Source organism: Pyrgilauda ruficollis, unplaced genomic scaffold, assembly GCF_017590135.1.
Source record: "Pyrgilauda ruficollis isolate IOZ18807 unplaced genomic scaffold, ASM1759013v1 scaffold25, whole genome shotgun sequence".
Lineage (NCBI taxonomy): Eukaryota > Metazoa > Chordata > Aves > Passeriformes > Passeridae > Pyrgilauda > Pyrgilauda ruficollis.
The window spans coordinates 1,441,778-1,460,295 of NW_024523822.1; the positions used below are offsets into that span (position 1 = coordinate 1,441,778).

Sequence of the window (18,518 nt, forward strand, 5' to 3'; positions counted from 1 at the left end):
AAGGGTGCACTGAGCTGGCCCCAAAAAACACCTGAACTGCCAGCCTCTGAGTACAGCAGAGATCTGCCTTGCGTTACAACACTGAAAGCAGTTCAAGAAAAAATGCTAACACAACAATTTCATGCTGAATTTTTATTTCAATGTTATGCAACTGCATAAGTATAAATAACTGTGTTCAATATATAACAATTATGACATCCATAAGGAGTTTTTCAGAGAAAATAAGACTGCAAACACTTTATTGCACAGACCCTAACGATTTTTTTTTAACTTTTAATTTTTTTTTGTAAGCTGAGAAATCTACTGCAGGAAGTCTACAAAAGAACACATCAGATCTATAATCACATTAAGACTGACCAAGAAGAACACAGGCAGGAGGACCTCTAACAGCTCACTTATAAGGTAAACACCAACAAACAGTTACTACATAAACACAAGCTTATGCACGGTTACACTTCCAAAATGCAAAGAACTTATTTGTCAGAAGTGATAATACAAAATATTCGTAAATGTATACTGTAAACAAAAGCTAGATGGTTTTTAAAAGAAACAAGAGGACAGTTGAAAAAATGCAGAGACTGTAAACTAGGAAGTATCTCCCAGACAGAAATGTTATTTGGAAGTGCATTAGCATTCATTTGTATTAACTGCCAAAGCACAGAAGAACTGTAAATGTTGAGACCATTTTATTTTTAAAACTTCTCAAAAATGATTATCCACTGCTTACTAGCTCCTTTCTGAATGCATCAAGGGCAGTGTTAATTTTCTAGTGCCACATGTGAAATCAGGAATTGTTTGTGATACTGGATTTTCCTTATAGGTTTGCTGTAATCCAACTCAACAAATCAGCATAATAAAGCTTTCAGCAGAGGGAAATAAATTCTGCACACTGTCTCTTGTCACACAAGTCTCCAAGTCAAGATTACACTGTGCTGTTACAAAAAAATTTCTAGCTTTTGAGACAGAAAGACAAACCATAAGCATTGGTGAAAAATGTAGGGGCCTAGCTCTACTGTGGCTACAGAAAACAGAAATAAGCAAAATGACCATTCTATTGATCCCCAATTATTAAAACCCATGCGCCTGCAAGGGTATTTTGTAGTGCTTCTGTACGCGTTTCAAATCCCTCAAAACAAGCTAAATACTCCACACAAAAATGATCAAAGTCTACACTTTCCACTGTATATAAAATTTAAATAAGGCTTAGCAAAAGTAAAAAGACAGTAACATTCTAGCACCAAATAGCTCCAACAAATTCCTTTGTTAAAAAATGCTTCTTTTATAATTACAGTATTGAATTTTTTTTGCATACAAATAAAAAGATTATGTTATGAAATGTATGGAGCTATTCAATGCATTTTAAAATGAATATGAAACCCAGGATTACTTGCTAAAAACAGCAAGTTAGGTCTACAACATAAGGCCCCAGCTATGTATGAGAATGTGTCAGACAGCCTAAACTTTTCTGAGGATATGATACTGAAGTGTATTTTTCCTTTTTACCTTACTTGTCATCAAATAGAAAATAGCTACCAGCTGACACTAATTAAACAGACCTATATGCCATAATACATATTCTCTAAATGCATTAAGAACAGGGATGAACATACTAGTACTACCAGTCATGTGCTTATACTTGAGCCTCACACTGTAAGGGCCTGAATTTAAAAAAGCTCAAGGAATTTAAGGGCCTGAATTTAAAAAAGCTCGAGAGGATTGCAGCAAAAAACTAAGCACATGGCATGTGCTTCAGAATTTCAGTCTTGTCTGAAGTGAAAGTCACACAATACACTCTCAACAGACAAGACAAGAGCCGTCATTTCACCAGAGAACACAACTCTTGCTGGGATGCCCTGATAATTAAGTGGTCTTCCCATAGTTTTAAGGACATCTACTCTATTCAGGCTTTGTGCAGCAGGGAGATGCAGTTACTTCTTGTGTTAGATCTGGTGAAGCAGTCAGCCAAGTACAGTACTATCAAAATCAGATTATTAAAAATACATGTAAAAACTCACAATAGGTCACCATATTATTCTGTACTAGTATTTTTTTAGCCTCTATCTAGGATTTTTAATTAATAAAAATGTGGCCTGTTTTTTTTTTTTTTCCCCAGTCAGACCAATGGTTGTGCATGTCCATGCCAGCTCTGAATTTTAGTAATTTGGTTTCATATTCGAGTATAGCAAATACGTGGCAAAGCAACTATCTTAAAAAGGGAAAGAGTAAACAATGCAACCAGCAGCAAAGTATATATGCTACATTCAAACCCCAAACACATTGCTAAGTATTTACACAAGAAGTATTTTCAACAGCTCTAGGCTGTAAAGGTATTTTTGTACAAATACTATGTGGTAACAGTTTTACCGGTTACAATTGGAAAGGCATTTTGAAAAAAAGTCCTCTCTTTACATATCCCCTTGTATTGTTTCTTCAGTGACATGAAAGCTTTGCCGCACAAAGACAGGACACAGTGCTGGTTTAAAGGCAGTACAATGTATTGAAATTGTTTCAGCTAGTGTTGAATACACACTTGCCAGGTCTTAGAGTTAACATGTTTTTTTGTGAGCACTGCTCCGTGAAACTTCCTTTCCTCGACGCTGCCGAGCTGAGTCTTTGTCATCTGAAAGTGCGTTAGGGCGGTCAGGTGTGGCTGCTGACCTAGGCAAATCTTTACCTACATTCTGTTTTCTTGAAGCAGACTGCTGAGTCAGAACAGTATCTTTTCCCTTTACATCCACAGTGTTAACGAAAAGAGGCTTTTCTTGATTTCCATGTTTCCCCCCAAGGTTTGAAGCAGGGTGGTGGACTTCTGCTACAATAGTGGCACTGTGCAAGGCCATCAGTGAAACACTCTTAGTCATTTCTGCCTTACTGCTCCCTGTGGAAGAGGTGCTTTTCTTACTTAGTTCCTTGCAAGCTGCAGGAAGCTCTGATGAGCCTGGTTTAACCTTTGCTGAAGATGCCTCACTTTTGGCTGAAACAGATGAAACAGATACTTCCTGTCTACAGTCAGAGAAATTGGATGAACAAGGCAGTGGCCTTCCCGGTGTTGCAGCGACACGACAAGAACTTTGCCCACTGGCAGCTGGCAGGTGTTTTATTGCAGTCTGCTTGTTTGCATCCTCTGGCTGTTTCTGATTAACTTGTCCCTTCCCTTTTATATCTTGAGAGATTTTGCTACTTGCGGTTGCCTTTTCTGCTCCTTTCCCTCTGACATCACAGGTTGTGAGACAAAGGGTAGGCTCCACTTTCCCACTGTCAAGCTGAACGTAAAGTGCGTCAGTGCATATTTTTCCTTCAGGTCTTTTGTCTGCAGCGATCATCTCATTACTAGGACTTCTCTCTCCCTCTTTGTTCAGTGAGAGACAGTCTTTCACAGTGGAAAACTTTGGAGCAGTGGTTTGTTTTTCACTGAAACGAAGTTGCTTCTGATCAGCAGATTCCCCCAAGCCAGCTGCTTCTTGCCTCTGCATCTGCTTAGAACTCTCTGGGCCAGCTGGTACTGGGCCCATAGCAGAGGATTTGGGTTTGGTGTCAGGGGCTGAGCTGCTCCTTTGGAGGGTGGTGACTGAGCCATGGTCCAAACCCACAGGCCTTTCAGCCTGCACATGTTCAGTGTTCATTCTTCTTGAAGAGCCTGGAGCAGAAGAAAGGTGATCCAGGACACTTTTACTGGCATGCTTTCCATCCTTCCGGGAGCTGGTAGATAACTGAGTAACAATTTCTTTTTCTTTTATGGCTGGAGAACTTGGTTTTTGCGACAATGTCTGTTTATCCAAGGACTTAGACTTGGAGGAACTTGTATCAGAGGCTGGCCTGGGTTTATTACTGCTGTTTTCCACACAGATGGCAGCAGGCTTCAAGTGTTCTTGAATGCCTACATGAACTTCTATAGTGCTGTGTCTGCTTACTGCCTCTTTCACAGCAGGGGAGACTGAAGTGTTAAGCTGCTGACGAGGAACTTGGCTGGACTGCTCTCTCTCACTAGTCTGAAGCCTTGTATCAGTGAGTGATTTCTGATCTTTCTTTCCCATATCTTTAGCACTGTCCTTCTGCACAGAGGAAACTGGTGCAGACTTCTCAATTTTATGATCACAATCTCTTGAGGGTTGCACGGGCCATTTGGATGGAAGAGAGTCACTCTTTGCCTCTGTGACAACTTTCTTAGACTCAGCTTTCTGCTTGGTTATTTCCCTTTCCACAGAAGTTTTAGAAACACTGCTGTCATCTTTGCCTAGTTGTTTCAGTGATTCTCTGCCATCCTTAGGTTGTGCCTTGGGGCCAACTGACTGCGTTTTTCCTTGCATCTCAGGTGGAATGGCAAAATCAGCACAATTTTTTTCATTGCTCTTGGAGCAGGTTGTTATCAGGACATCTGAGACAGAAACCTTCAGAGATGACTCCCTGATCACTTCCACCTTTGCAGGGATAGGCTCACAACCTCTCTGGCATACTGGCTGTTTGACAGGCAACTCTTTCTGTATTTGTTTCTCTTTTCCTACAACTTTTTCAGGCGTGCTTTGACCAGCAAAAGGTTTGGAATATGTTTGAGTAGTTTTAAAACTCTGACTTTGAGAAACACAAGACTTTACCTCAATTGAATGGTCCGTTTGTTTTGAAGGGGAGGTATCTTTCTTCTGAACAGCTTCGACAACAGAAATACTGCCTTTAGTGGCCAGACTAGAAACCTTTTTCTCTGTCACTGCTTCTGTAGCCACAGAGATGAGTGGTGGATTTAGACAGTTCTTGCCTACTTGTAGAACCTGAGGCTCTGCTATGCTGACTTTGCCAAATTTTGGGCAGCTTAACAACTGCTCTTTCTGAGAGACCATTTCTGCCTTCCCACCACTCCCCTGTGGCACTGGGGGTTTAGGAGATCCCCCATCACTGCTGGTGCTCTGTCCTTCTGGCAGCACACACAAAGGCAGTTCAGTCTTCGAAGCCTGTGGCCCAGAAAGTAACGCAATGTCTAGCGTGCCTTCTATTGGCTTCAGACAGGAAACAGACCTCCCATCAAGCTTATATTCTGAAGGACTTTTTCTGACAGGAGCTTCAGAAGAAATAAGGGCTGGTTTTTCCACGCTCATGTCTGCTCGGCCACTCAAGGTCTTGAGAGGAACAAAAGAAACTGAGTTCATCTGAGTAGCATGTGCACTGCCAATAAATGCTCTACCATCTGCAACTGCAGTGGAGTCCTGCTGTATGTTTACAGGTCTGCCTGTATTAAGTTGAAGGCATTCATGAACATTAGATGTCATCTTAGGTTTTAGCACTGGACAGACACAGTCATCTTTTTCTTCAACAGACATTTTCTTTCTGAGATAATCAATATTTGCAAGTTTACCATCTAATCTTTCGAATTTGACAAATTCTTTTGTTGGTGCAATTTTATCTGTGTTTTCTCCCTTTCCATTAAGTATCTTGTCAGATGACTGAGGTAGCACATCTTGCAGGGTACAGGAAGGGGAAATTCTTTTGCAGTCATAAGAAATATGACTGAGATCATTAGGGGGAGGCCCATGACAAATCTGTCCATCTAAAGGAACACCATCATTTGATCTCAAGTTTGCATTCTTTTGAAGGGTGTCTTTGAGTATGCCACCAGCTGACTGGGTCTCCACAGCAATAATTTTTGTTTCAAACTGGTTTGACCTTTCTAATACCTTCTGGAATGCTTTTTTGTCTCTTTCCTCCGGTCTTAAGGTATTGGGATTTTCTGGTTCACTGCTAGGTTCATGTATAGCAGCATTTGCTTTTTCAGCAAAATCTTGCTTTTTCATAACTACCTTGACCTTCAGCTTCTCTCTGTCTAGCTCATCAATGGATTCTTGTCTACCCAATTTTCGGGAGATGGGTCGTTTCAAGCAGCCCTGCTCCACAGGCCTGACTCGTGTGAGCGATGGCACGTCACAAACATTCTCCTCCAAGCTCTGAAGAGTTACTTCTCTTTGAGACAATTCTCTATTCACTTCTTCCTGGGTCACTTCCAGACTGTGTTTTCGTGAACATAAGTGTTTTTTATCACTGCCATAAGAGGGTGCAAGTTTCTCTTCAGACTGGACTCTCTTCAGCAGTGGAGATCTTGGTGGCTCTGCACTCTTTGGCCTGACAATATGCCTCACAATAGTTGGAGGCGAGTGCATTTTGCTAGGAAAAGACTGAGCTATTTTTGTATTTCCAATTGAATGTCCCAGCAATGGTGATGGAGATCGCTGAGGAGACGTTGGCTGGGGTGTTGGAGAAGGTGTCCGTGCGAGAGGAGAAAGGGGAATGCTGCCAGCTGATTTGCGCCTTCCTGATCTGTATCTTTGCCCACCAAGTTTTGGGCCCAAGCCATGAAGAGTACTGGGTCTTATGTGCCCTGAACCAGCTGGAGAATTGGGAGCACTGGAACTAGGGGAGCTACTCTGGGAAGAGTTAGTACCTACAAAAAGAACAAAAAACCAAGCAAACAAACACAAGATTAGCAAGACTTTTTCGATCTTATCTAAATGTTCAGTGAGAAACAGAACAAAAGCCCTGTGCTGTCTCCCATTACAGTGTTCCAAAATCTGGAAGGTTTCAAGTGGAAAAGGTTTTAGGCTGCAAAACCTGCATCATTCCAACTACATATGCTGTTTCTCCCTTTCTCTCTCTTCCATCATCCTTAAGTTATCTCTTGCTTTTACTTAAATAGAATAACTAATGCTTTCTGACACTTCAAAGCAATGATCAAGGCTTTCCAGATAATTTACCTTTGCCAAGGGACTGTACAATAGCAGTCAATTCCAGTACACACTACAGTTGTGACAGAAGTTAAAGAAGAAAAAAGGGGCAGGGTTTTAGGAGTCAGAGGGATGCATATTTCAGCACTCAGCTAATCTTTTCAGCAATAAATCTGCATTCATGAGTGCCATCCTAGTTCCATTATGGAGCAATTTTTATCTCGGTTTCATTCTATATCATGTAGCCTCTCTTAGGCAAAATTCTCTCTTTTGCTGCAAATTGGGACTTTTTATTATTCAACTTTCAGCCACTGGACTGAGCTTTAAATACTAGGACAAACTTAAGAGACAACTCCTTTTTAGGTGCTTCTGTATCACAAAAACACCTTTTGTTTTGCATCAGGAATCTCTTTCCTTTTTCCAGACAGAAAACAGTTGTTCTATGATTATGCTTGTTAGAGCTGACTGCTCTTAGAAGAGTATATCTGAGAGATCTGTGGGGGCTCACAAAATGTACAGTACTCTTCCAGTTCTTTTGCTCTGCTCTCCACTGCTTCACACTCACCTGATGGAAAATCAGGAGTGGAACGGTAGCTTGGGGTAGGAGATCTAGGGGATAAACTGTGGGTTGGAGACCCAGGCAAGCTCTCCCCTGAAGAAAGTGATCGGTTCAGGCAGGAAAAGCTTCTGCTTGTATGAAGAAGAGGCGAGGGTTGCTTTGCCAGCTTCTTAAAGAGAGATCTTCTCCTTGTGTGAGAAAAACACAATATTAATCATAAGTTAAGATGCACAGAAGATACTATTACCACAGGCAAAATGCTTGCAAGCTGACACTATGAGAATAGTAAAGCTATCTTTACACGAAAGCAAACCACACTGCAGACTGGAAAGTTTAGAAAACATCCTGATTCGCAAACAGGTGGGATAGGTATTGCAACTAATTTTATTCATACTAAAATTTACTATATTTCAGAAGAACATCTGACTCCTTATGAATATAAATCTTTATTTTCTAAATTTAGCAACCTATCAAAACTGAAGAAATATCTATAAAGTTCTAGCAATATATTTATAAAATACACATGAACGTACATATTAAAAACGCTGATAAGCACTAGCACTAAAAAATTTAATTAAACAAGTGCAAAATGATATAGTTAAGCCAAATTAAAGTGCAACCTCAGTTATTTACTATTTTTAGAGGTTATTTAAGCAGATCTAGTTTAGGCAAAACAAGATTTGGAAGGCCACAATCTCAGAAAGAAGGCAGAAATACAGAAGATGAGAAAAAATTGTATTAAGTTCATATTTTAAATTTACTGTTATGTACAGACACACACAAAGAAATGCCTTCACTGTGAAAGCAAAGGACTACTCACCTCTCTAAACTCTCCTTCTTCTTGGTCTTCTTACTGCGCCTAACCATTCGGCTCCTGTAGCTGTCCCGCCTGGCAGGTCCTGTCTTGATGGAAGTGTTTTCAAAAGGAGTTGTCATTACTGAGACTTTGTTGCCACTCTGCCAGAATAAAAGAAGACACTTTAAGTGTGAGTAATACAAGACAACTTTGCCTTATACTGAATCTACACCGTACATGCAAATGCAGTGAGAATCAACTCCAGAACAAGAGGAGTTTCTGCAGGGAACTCTATGCAGACATTGCCATGCATAGCTGGTAAATGAGGCCTGGGAAGTTCTCAAACTGCCGTATTTCCCAACCTACTCCATTCAAGCTCCAAGACAAGGAGTAATTCCAATAATTGTAGCTAGACAGGAGGACACCAAGGATTAACCAAGACTGAAAACTTCAAGGCAGATGCTTCTACAGAAAAACCTGATTTTCCCACAAAGAACAGCGTATACTGCATAGTGGTCCACTCACATCTCAAGACACCAACCATTACAATGATGAAACAGAGCAAAAAATGAAATCTTCATTGTCAATCCCAAAACACATTTTTATCTTGTTCAAAATGGTTAACAGGTATAATTAACCTAAGCTTTTTAGCGCTGATTGCACAAATAGATGACTCCAAAAAAAAAAAGGTATTTCCTGCTAATTTTGTGTTTTACAATTCTGTAGCTCCTGCTACAGCACTGTATGCCGCTACAGTGAACTTCCTTCCAAAGAAATTGCAATAGCCCAAATTTATGATACAACATTTATGAGCCCAACAAACTAAGTTATGGATTAACATTGATCTCTTGTTTTGTGTTTACTCTTTTAAGTAGTGAGTAGGGCTGTCATGTTTCTTTTTCTGTATCAGACCAAGACAATAGTTGCTGACTGCCTTATGTCACAGAATTTTCTCTTACACATTTCTTTCAAAACTGGAAAACTTGGAAGTTCCTTGTGGTTTCAGAAAAATAAAGACTGAAGAAAAGTGTATTTTTCATCTTTCTTTAGCTTTTTATATTTTCCCATCACCTCACTGCTCTCCAGTGCTGGACTTCTTTTGTAACTAACTACTGACTTTGAGCTCTGCACATAACACCATAAATTGTTAATAATATAGGAAGAAAATACACAGCTGTCTAAAGTAATTCTGACCTACATAAGCTTACACTGAGAAGATTACATGAAAAATGAGATATGATGAGGTACAGAGAAAATAAAAGTTGTGGGGTTTTTTTGTTTGGTGGTTTGTTTGTTTCCATGGAAAAACTGTGCCTTTCTAATAGGACAGACTTCAGAAAACTCCACAAGAGAAAAATGTGACAGATTATTCATGAAAGTCCAGCTGCAGGATAAGAATTTCATTAATCAATGAAGCTCTGTCAGACATGCCTGCCATGAGACAAAAACCTTTTAGGCCCTAATACAAAAGGCAACCTCCTCTATAGCAGGCAAGGAAATATTTATTATTCTTTTTTTCCACTTTTACTCACTGATTTCAATTCTAAAGAAGAAAAATGAGAAGTATCATCATTGTCAAAAGCCTGAATTATTCTGAGGAAGATGCAGACATTAGATAAAACATGCTTGAAAAGGTCAGTTTTTTTGAGAGACAGAGACATCTCCTTGTGTCATTGCCTCGAATTTACTTCAGCTATCTCTGCAACAGTACCAGTCTATGGCAGACAAACTAAAATCACAGCACTATTTATGAAAGTCATTGGCCCTTCTCCAGATCTGTGGCAACAACAGCTTGAAGTTCATACTTCTAAGAACAATAAAATCTAATAACTAATCTCAAGAAAACAAACATAACCCCACCATTGTTGGTGAAAACAGCAATCACTTTAGTATCCCAGCTGTCCAAGAGTTACCTTTAACAACAATTCAATGACTTCTGTATGAACAAGACCATGCACTGGCTCTCCATTGATATGAGTAATCAGGTCTCCAGCTTTTAAACCTGCTTGGTAAGCTGCACCTCCTTCTTCCACATTCTGAAAAAGAGAGAGGAAGACAATATACCCAAAATAAACCCCAAACTAGTTGGCAAAAAGAAACTTACAGATACTAAGTTATATAAAGGAAGAAAAGAAGAAAAATACATTCAGCTCTTTCACCATCCCCTATTTACTCCATCTTTATATTAGTATCCCCTACTTACTCCAACTTTTTATTAGTATCCCCTACTTACTCAAACTTTATATGGGGCCTGGAATGGTATCAAAGCTCACTGAAACACTGCTGGTTGCTATGGGTATTATGTAAGCTCTGTAAAAAAGGGAGTTTTCATGCATGGTAAAAAGGGGTGGTTCACTACCCACTGCAAAATTTCAGAACTAAGTGAAGATTCTTAGCATCTGAAAATGAGAAACACTATATAATTAAGGTCATGGTCACATGCAATACTCTAATCACAGCAAAAATTAACTCCACCGTATGGTTAAGGATTGTTTCTATTTGGTTCAAATTCACCAGGCTTCCCATAGGAGGGGTTGGTATAGCACAAATGTGACAAAGGACAAACTGAATTGAAAAATATTTTGAAGGTTGTTTAAATCATTTATTATATTTTTAAATTAGTATTTTAAGTCATACAGACACTACTGAAGACTACAACACAAACAGAGCTAAACAACATACTTATGATACTTTAAAAATACCCCAAGATTTAACTTTTACTGCAATGTGCCATTTTTCCCCTTCCTTTCACTGGTGTGATGTTACACGAGTGGCAAGAAATAATTTTTTTAAATTTATTCCATTATCCACCAAATGTGCCCAGTTCTCCAGATTCAATGTTTTTGATGCATTAATAGGTCTAAGGGGTAAACAATATAAATAAAAAATTAATAATACACTACATCAGCACTGCTACTTCAAAATCTACAATACATATTTAAAACTAAGCAGTGTAAAAAACTTGAAGCCTTTGGTAAATTTGTGATAGTTTTTTAGGGTATTTGAAATAATTTATATACACATACTATTTATGTATGTGTAATTTATACTATATATAAAATTATAATTTGTTACCAACATAAACTGTTAAAAAATACATATATATGTACCTAAGTACAAAATTATTTTACAGTTAAGGAGGCTGACAACCAAAGAATTGCTCTAGCCTCTCTCCCACTGTGTAGTGAAGAGAGTAGGAAAAATAAATTATTTATTCAAGGCAGTCAATCTTCTTCCTGTGCCATACAAACCTCAAAAGTACTCACAATTCCAAACAATCTGCACATTTCTACACAACAGAAAATCAGTGCCTGAGATCAGCTTACATGTGTCTTGTAAAATAGTTCTGACTTCCATGAATCCCTTAACTGATGCAGTTTAATAAACTCCACCTATTTTTCAACAATTTCTCTTTACAATCACCTACATTTGCAGATCCTGACCCTATTCAAAGAGGGTCTGCACCAAGCCCTTGGTATTCTAAGACATAATCCTCTGAACTCAAGACACTGTTTTTCAAACGAAAGTTAAGTGAAGTTGCAGAAGTTCAACACCATACATAGATAATCCTTCTGCCAAAGATGGCTTGTTGTCTTCCCTACAAGTAACACTGCTCTTGTATAGAGGCAGAATTTCGTTCTAAGAAAAACTGCTTGGCACATCATTGTAATTTACACAGTAATTGTCAACAAAGAGGTATAGAAAAGTGAATCCATCATTACAGTAGTCTGTGACCACGTACCAGCAAGAAAACACACATTATCTTACCCAAACAATATGGTGCACAGTGTAGATATCACTGTCACCGACGTAAACCCGGATTGCTCGAATGGTAAAGCCATACTTTTTCCCTGAACTGTGTATTACAATCGGCTGATGAGGACTTGCAGCAGCAATTGATGAATCACGGCTGGGAGACGAATCTCGGGATGATGAAAGGTCAGATGATAGGGAATGAGGAGACATAGGACTTCCCAAAGGAGAAACACCAAACACATCTGGAAAAAAAAAAATCTGCCTATTACACTCTGAGCACACACAAATTTTGTTTGGCTTGATATCTTTGCATTAAAGTATGTCATTATCTTTGTCTAAACAACCTCTCCTCCTCCTCCTCACCTGATGTGCATATTAGAGAATGAGAAGTTCAACAACCAGATATTAGAACTTAATTATTTTCCCTGGAGTGTAAACTGTACTGTTTAATGCAAGGGTTAATTCATTACATATAGACTGCTTTTTCCTTTTACACAGGAAACACACTCATTGCTAACTTTACAAGAATTATTCTCAGCCTTTTCCTAGCAAACACTGATGAAAAGAAAATCAGAGTAGGGTAGCAAATATTATTATGAATACACTCAAAATCATTCCCCAAGTAATCCAGCAATGTTTAACAAATTGCTAGCTATTTTCTTGGTTTCAGTTATATATAAAAACAAATAAAAGACTACTCCAATTAAATCCCAATATCTACTGGGTACCTAGGGCAGTAACTCAATGTTTGTAAGAAGGCTCCATTGCTACCTTCTGCTACATCATGTAAAGACGACAAGAGTTTCCCACAACCACACCAATTTCAACTTCGTTTTATTTTACTGTTTTGAAGGCACTATGTGCTCATGCTTGTGCAAATGAGAATAAAATTGCAGCAGTTTGGACTTCAGTTCTGAACAACAAGAAAGCAAAGTACCAATCCTTCTTATGAAAACACTCAATATTACTGTTATACAACCACTTACAACATTATTTCTGGCTCCAAATTCTGAGCACTTGATCTAAGTCAGAGTACAAGTAGGAGGCTACATGCTATTTGTACTTTTGTGACACTGCTCTGCTCTCCTGTTTATCAGCTTTTCTTATGGGGGATGAGAGAGAACTAGTCATGTGCTGCTTTAACAAAAACATCTGTTTTTGTGAGCTAGTTAAAACTTAATCTACAGCCCTACTGTCACATGGACCAAGGACTGAAGCTGCATCCTGCCATGCATGCTCAAGATCAAACAAGGTAGTCACCATTAAGTTGAATTTTGCCTGTCAGAGAAGGCCCCTCAGCTGTAGTGTGAACACCATGACTTGCTGACAAGATTGCACTGACTAGTCATGCAAAGGAACAGCAAGAGAAATAACAAAGAGTGACGCAGAATCAATTCTATACAGAATCTTGCATTTGCATCATAAGCCTTCACAGCATTGCATAAATCATTAACATTTCAAGTAAAAGTATTTATCTCTACCTCCTGGGATCATGAGGGACAAAGCACTTGCAGAAAGGGACTTTGTGACTTTTCCAGAGATGATCTTTTTCTCTGTGCTTTCCAATCGCTGTCGAGCCATGTGAGATGCAACTTCACCAGCTGGCTTTGAGGAGTTCTCTGTACTGTCCACACTCTCACTTCTTCCATTTATTTGATCTAAGTGTTCTGAGAAACTGCCAACTGTACAAAGAAGAAGGGATAAAGACATTGAGGGAAAACTGAATATGCTTTTGCTTATGGACCACAAGAAAAATGAATTAATCTCAAGTGTAACTGGTTAAGTGTAAGATGAGGATCACACAGTTGCAGTTATCAAGCAGCTGCTGTGTTAATGCCAACACCATCACACAGGACTCGGGGATAGCAAGCAAGACTTGGGATACAGCACAATCAACATAATGGTTTGAGACAGGAAGGAGATGGATGACCCTGAGGAAATTTTTTTCTCCAGGAACAGAAAGGAGGGAGGGGGAGGAAAATGTGGACTACATGGGAAATCAAGGGCTTGGGAACAGAAGGGTGTATCTCGGAAAAACTCAGTGAGGTACAGAAGAGAAGTGAGCTGAAAACTTGTAGATGCGCAGATATGAAACTAAGGCCCTGGGTTCTACCGAAATGCAACAAGTATTTGAGCAGGGAGACTATGCTCAAAATAATTAAGTAGAGAATGGTTCACAACACTTCCTCTGAGATGTGTAATCACCAAAGTGACTTCTACAAGTCAAAGAAAATCCTCTCAATTCTGAAAGGTGTACATCATAGCGAAGTCCTAATTAAAAACACACAATGTGTAGTACAGAGTGTTAGACCTGATCTGCTCCCAAACCAGATCCCTGCTGGGACAGGTGTTTTTGAAAGCAGTTCTGAAATGCATCACTTTTAAATCTATGAATGCTACTGCCACAAGAAGGTGGTCTGCAACGGTTTGTAGTATCATCACTCAAGACACCCACTGTGAATTACCTGACAGTGTGGAGCTGCTGATTGTACTTGCTGGAGTGGTTACTTCAGGTTCATCTTGCACTATTTCATCGCTCACAAATGTAGACTTTTCCTGTTCCTCCCGGGGTCCCCGTGAGCTGGTAGAATCATCCTGTTCTCCTTCAGCTGATACGGACAATTTTGGAAGCAAACCAGAACCGCGTTGCTGCCGGCTACTGTCAGTCTCAGACGAGATGGACGTAGATATTTGCTGTCTGCATAAAAAAATTAAGCAAACTCTCATTCAGTTAATAAATGAGGAGGCCTGCTATCTGGCAAGCAGGATGTAGATGACTTGCTGTACATCCTTCTACTTACATTTCAGAATATTCTGAACTCCAGCTTAAAGATTCCACAGAAGGCAATGCTACACTTTTTGTTTTGTCCCCTGTATCTTCCTTTTCTTCACCTTGAATTTGAGTGACTCGATCTATACTACTAAAAACCTATTAAGGAAAAAAAAAACCCACAAAAAAATGAGTATCACTGACACATTTGGTATTTTAAAAAAAGATATGCAGGATCTACACAATTCTATTATTTTAAATGCTTATATAGTATTTCAGACTGCAAACTTCAAATTTCTTGAACCTTTTCCAATTTCCAACACTTCGTGTTCTCAAAATGCTTTCTTGGCTCCTCATGTATAGGTATACAAATACAGTCTCTTCTCATTATGTATTTATCAGTTTTCTCCTCATTTCAAAGTGTGAACCAAGACAGTAAAGCCAAAATCCTGGGTGTTAGCTGCCATCTCAGCTACCAGAGTAGGGCAGTTTTACCTTCAATTCAGAGCACTCAGGTCACTCCCTCAAATCTACATTTCTCCATGACTGTAGCACATGCTAACCATTACCTTGCTTTTTCCTTTGGTCAAATGTCAATAGATTAACACCTACTACACGGCAGTACTGTAATATTTGTTATGCTGTCACCTACAAGATACCCAGGACACAACTGGAGCAACAGGAAAACTATGTATAAAGAAACCAATGCAAAGAACGCATATTAGCATTTAACAGAACGTTTCCTTGACACTTTCTGTTATGCTGAGTCTTCCACAGAAAATACCATCCTATTTATATAGTTTTCCATTAGTATCTTAAAGATTCAAAAAGTAACTTTTCTACACAATCTTCCCATATTTTGATTTAACAGTATTCACTGTATTCTTGCTCAATTTCAGTTAACTTCATAGTTTCTTGAGAAACCAAGGCCCTATATATCTCCTCTATATTTAACATTTCCAAGATTTGCAAATGTAGAACAATACATACTAAGATTACAGAAATTCTACTTACTTTCGAAAATCTGTGTGAACATGAGGAGAATTGTCTTATCTCTAAATTAAAATCTTCATCATTGGTATCATCTTCTTCCTCAGTTTCCATATGGTGGTATTTTTCAGAACGAGCTACAGACAAGGGTAATAAAATATCTGAATTTACGGGAAGAATGGATACCATGTTTTAATATTAAATAAAAATCCAGTTTTACTCTTAAGATTATTTTTGCTGAAGTGTCAATTTACTGGTGAAACTGCAAACTGCCAGTGATTCTGATAAAGGAGATTTTAAAAGCAGTAAGCAAGAGTCAAAGACAGTGATTACTTTAAGCAAGGCGTTCATAGCTTTTTTTTGATACCATAAAACACCTACTGTCAAAATAACTTGTGTCATCTTCAGACTCCAACTGTGGAATAAATTCTGCTTTCTGCCTCAGCAGACTATTCCAGTCAAGGCTTCTAAAGAACTGATGCTGCTTTACTTCATATGCACCACCTGGAGGAGCCAGAGGAAAACACTGAGCAAACTGTACCAAATTCTCTGACAGTAAATGAACTAAACCCCCAGCCAACAATGCAAACAGTCATGGAAAGACAGTCATCGCTGTACATATGAACACCTACTACCCATTCCCATTAGAAATTCTAAATCTGTCAGAAATAGTTCCTGCCCCTGTTTTCTTGTGGCCATTTCTTTTAACAGTTTACTGCTTTATTATCTTCCCCTTTTAAGATTTTTATTTTTCCAGATGTACTAATCTGTTAGCTATGCATTAGTCAAAATTATCATACGTAGTTCTACAAATATAAATACGTGCACTAGGTGAGTTAGTACAAGTTATGAAGTAATGCAGAGTGATTCTTAATAGTTGCTCAATATAAATACTATTGCTGACCTAAGAAATCCTTTCAGTGTTTTTAATCCTTTCAGCAATACACAATTCCATAGGACATACCCTATAATTTCTCTTATTTATTATTTCCTGCTCATTTATGTGCGTTAAATGATTACAGTAGTTTAAAGTTAGAAAACTACTGCAAGAACACAATGAAATACTGGAAATTTTGCCCTGGGAAGGTGGAAGATGGTATCATTAATAAACATACATCTAATTCTAAAACCTGAAAAAGTAACCTGCAGCAGCAAGACCTGCTGCCAGCTTGTTTTGGGTTTATGTCACATGGTTTTGCCAGCAGGGAGGTTACAGGGGTGGCTACTGTGAGAAGTTGCCTTCCTCTATAGCCAACACAGCCACTGCCAGCTGGCTCCAAGACAGATCCACTGTCAGCCCATCAGCATTATCTGGGATAATGTATTAAAGAAGGGGAAAGACTGCTGCACAACAGCAGCCAGAACACAAGAGTGAGAACAGGTAAGAAGAACAACTCTGCAGGCACCAAACTGAGTGCAGAAGGAGCTCCAGGCACTGGACCTGAGATTCCCCTGCAGCCTGTGGTGCAGACCATGGCAAGACAGCTGCACCCATGGAGGACCAGGGTGGAGCAGAGATCCACCTGCAGCCCATGGAGGACCCCACGGTGGAGCAAGGTGGATCCTTGAAGTAGACTGCAATCCCATGCAAAAGCCTGTGCTGGAGCAGTGCCCTGGTAGGACCTGTGGCAGAGAGGAGCCCAAGGTGGAGCATGGTTGCTGGCAGAACTTGTGACCCCATGGGGGGACCCATGCTGGAGCACTCTGTCCCTGCAGACTGCACCCTGTGGGAGGGACCCACACTGGAACAGGGGAATAGTGTGGGGAGGAAGGAGCGGCAGGGGCAGCATGTGATGCACTGACCACTACCCCCATTTCCTGTCCTCCCACGCTGCTTGGAGGGAGGAAGTAAAGCAGCAGTGTTAATTGGTGATAAATTCAACTAACTTCCCTGAGTTTCAGTATGCTTTGCCCATGATGGCAAAGCACCTTATCTCAACCCACGAGCCTTTGGCATACTTTCTCCTCCCGTCCATCTGAGGGGGGAGGAGACTTGGTGGGTATCTCCTGGCCAGCAAGGGTCTACTCAGCACATTGATACAGCATGTATACTTCTCTATGTCAAGGCTATGGAGGGAAAAATGGAAATCTGCAGGACTGGTTTCTAAGTCAGTGTTACGATTTCTAGACTGGGTTCTTTGCTTTTCATACCGCACCAGGGAAAAATTCAAAGAAGCCAGACCTTCCCAAAGCAGACCAAACTGCACCTCATCGTAAGTCACTAGTTAAGCAGTGAACATCTCTCTGAGCACAGTAATGGGATATTACATCAGAATTTTATTATTCTTGATTGGTATCAGACACTTCAAGCCCAAAGAAGTCTTTTTACTGCTGTTTTCCTTCTTCAAAGTAAGTATAGTATCCATCTCTCTTCTTTCAACCTGCTTTTGCCACTCAGGCCTCCTGAGCAAGTAAACAACTATGATTTTAACAAAGTGTTATGCAGCTTGCTAATACATATTAAACAGACAGGACTGTAATTTGAAACGCATGGTGGAGGCTGGCATAAACCATGGTATTTTTCAGTGCCCATGTGAGACCTGTCACACTGCAGCCTCTATTTCTGTGAGCCAACTCTAGTACTTAAAGATCCTACAACTTTGTTGTGGTTTCTGAACCTCGTGCTTCAAAGAAATTGCTGTTTTATTTCCTTCTTCAGACTGCCAACTGTTAGAGAGACCAGAGGCTTTAAAGATGCCAGTTCCTTACTGAGCACCACAGATGCTTCATACTGTGGCACTGCTCATTTAGTATATAAGGCAGCCTCATCTCACACTATTCTCTTTCTCCACCAACTGTATAGCAACAGACACAGAATTTGCAGTGCACTCCTGATCTAGCCTCTCACATGGCAACAGTCTTCAATTAACACTGTATTTACCAGGAAAATCATCCTGGCAATGAAACAACAATGCCCAGAAGAGTGTACTTAAAACAAGGGAA

At 39.6% G+C, this 18,518-nt stretch overlaps 1 protein-coding gene across 4 annotated transcripts in view; it reads right to left on the bottom strand.

Annotated features, from left to right (window-relative positions):
• Positions 1-117: 117 nt before the first annotated feature.
• MAST4 (microtubule associated serine/threonine kinase family member 4) overlaps positions 118-18,518 on the bottom strand; it is a 279,014-nt gene continuing 260,613 nt past the window's right edge. For all 4 annotated transcript variants that reach the window (XM_041470924.1, XM_041470925.1, XM_041470926.1 and 1 more), the window contains 10 exons: positions 15,957-16,079; positions 15,600-15,712; positions 14,617-14,744; positions 14,281-14,513; positions 13,297-13,497; positions 11,828-12,057; positions 9,973-10,095; positions 8,084-8,220; positions 7,270-7,451; positions 118-6,424 (listed from right to left, as the gene is read on the bottom strand). In XM_041470924.1, coding sequence (XP_041326858.1) covers positions 2,547-6,424; positions 7,270-7,451; positions 8,084-8,220; positions 9,973-10,095; positions 11,828-12,057; positions 13,297-13,497; positions 14,281-14,513; positions 14,617-14,744; positions 15,600-15,712; positions 15,957-16,079 — 5,348 coding nt within the window. In that variant the 3' untranslated portion in view covers positions 118-2,546. The remainder of the gene's footprint in view (positions 6,425-7,269; positions 7,452-8,083; positions 8,221-9,972; positions 10,096-11,827; positions 12,058-13,296; positions 13,498-14,280; positions 14,514-14,616; positions 14,745-15,599; positions 15,713-15,956; positions 16,080-18,518) is intronic.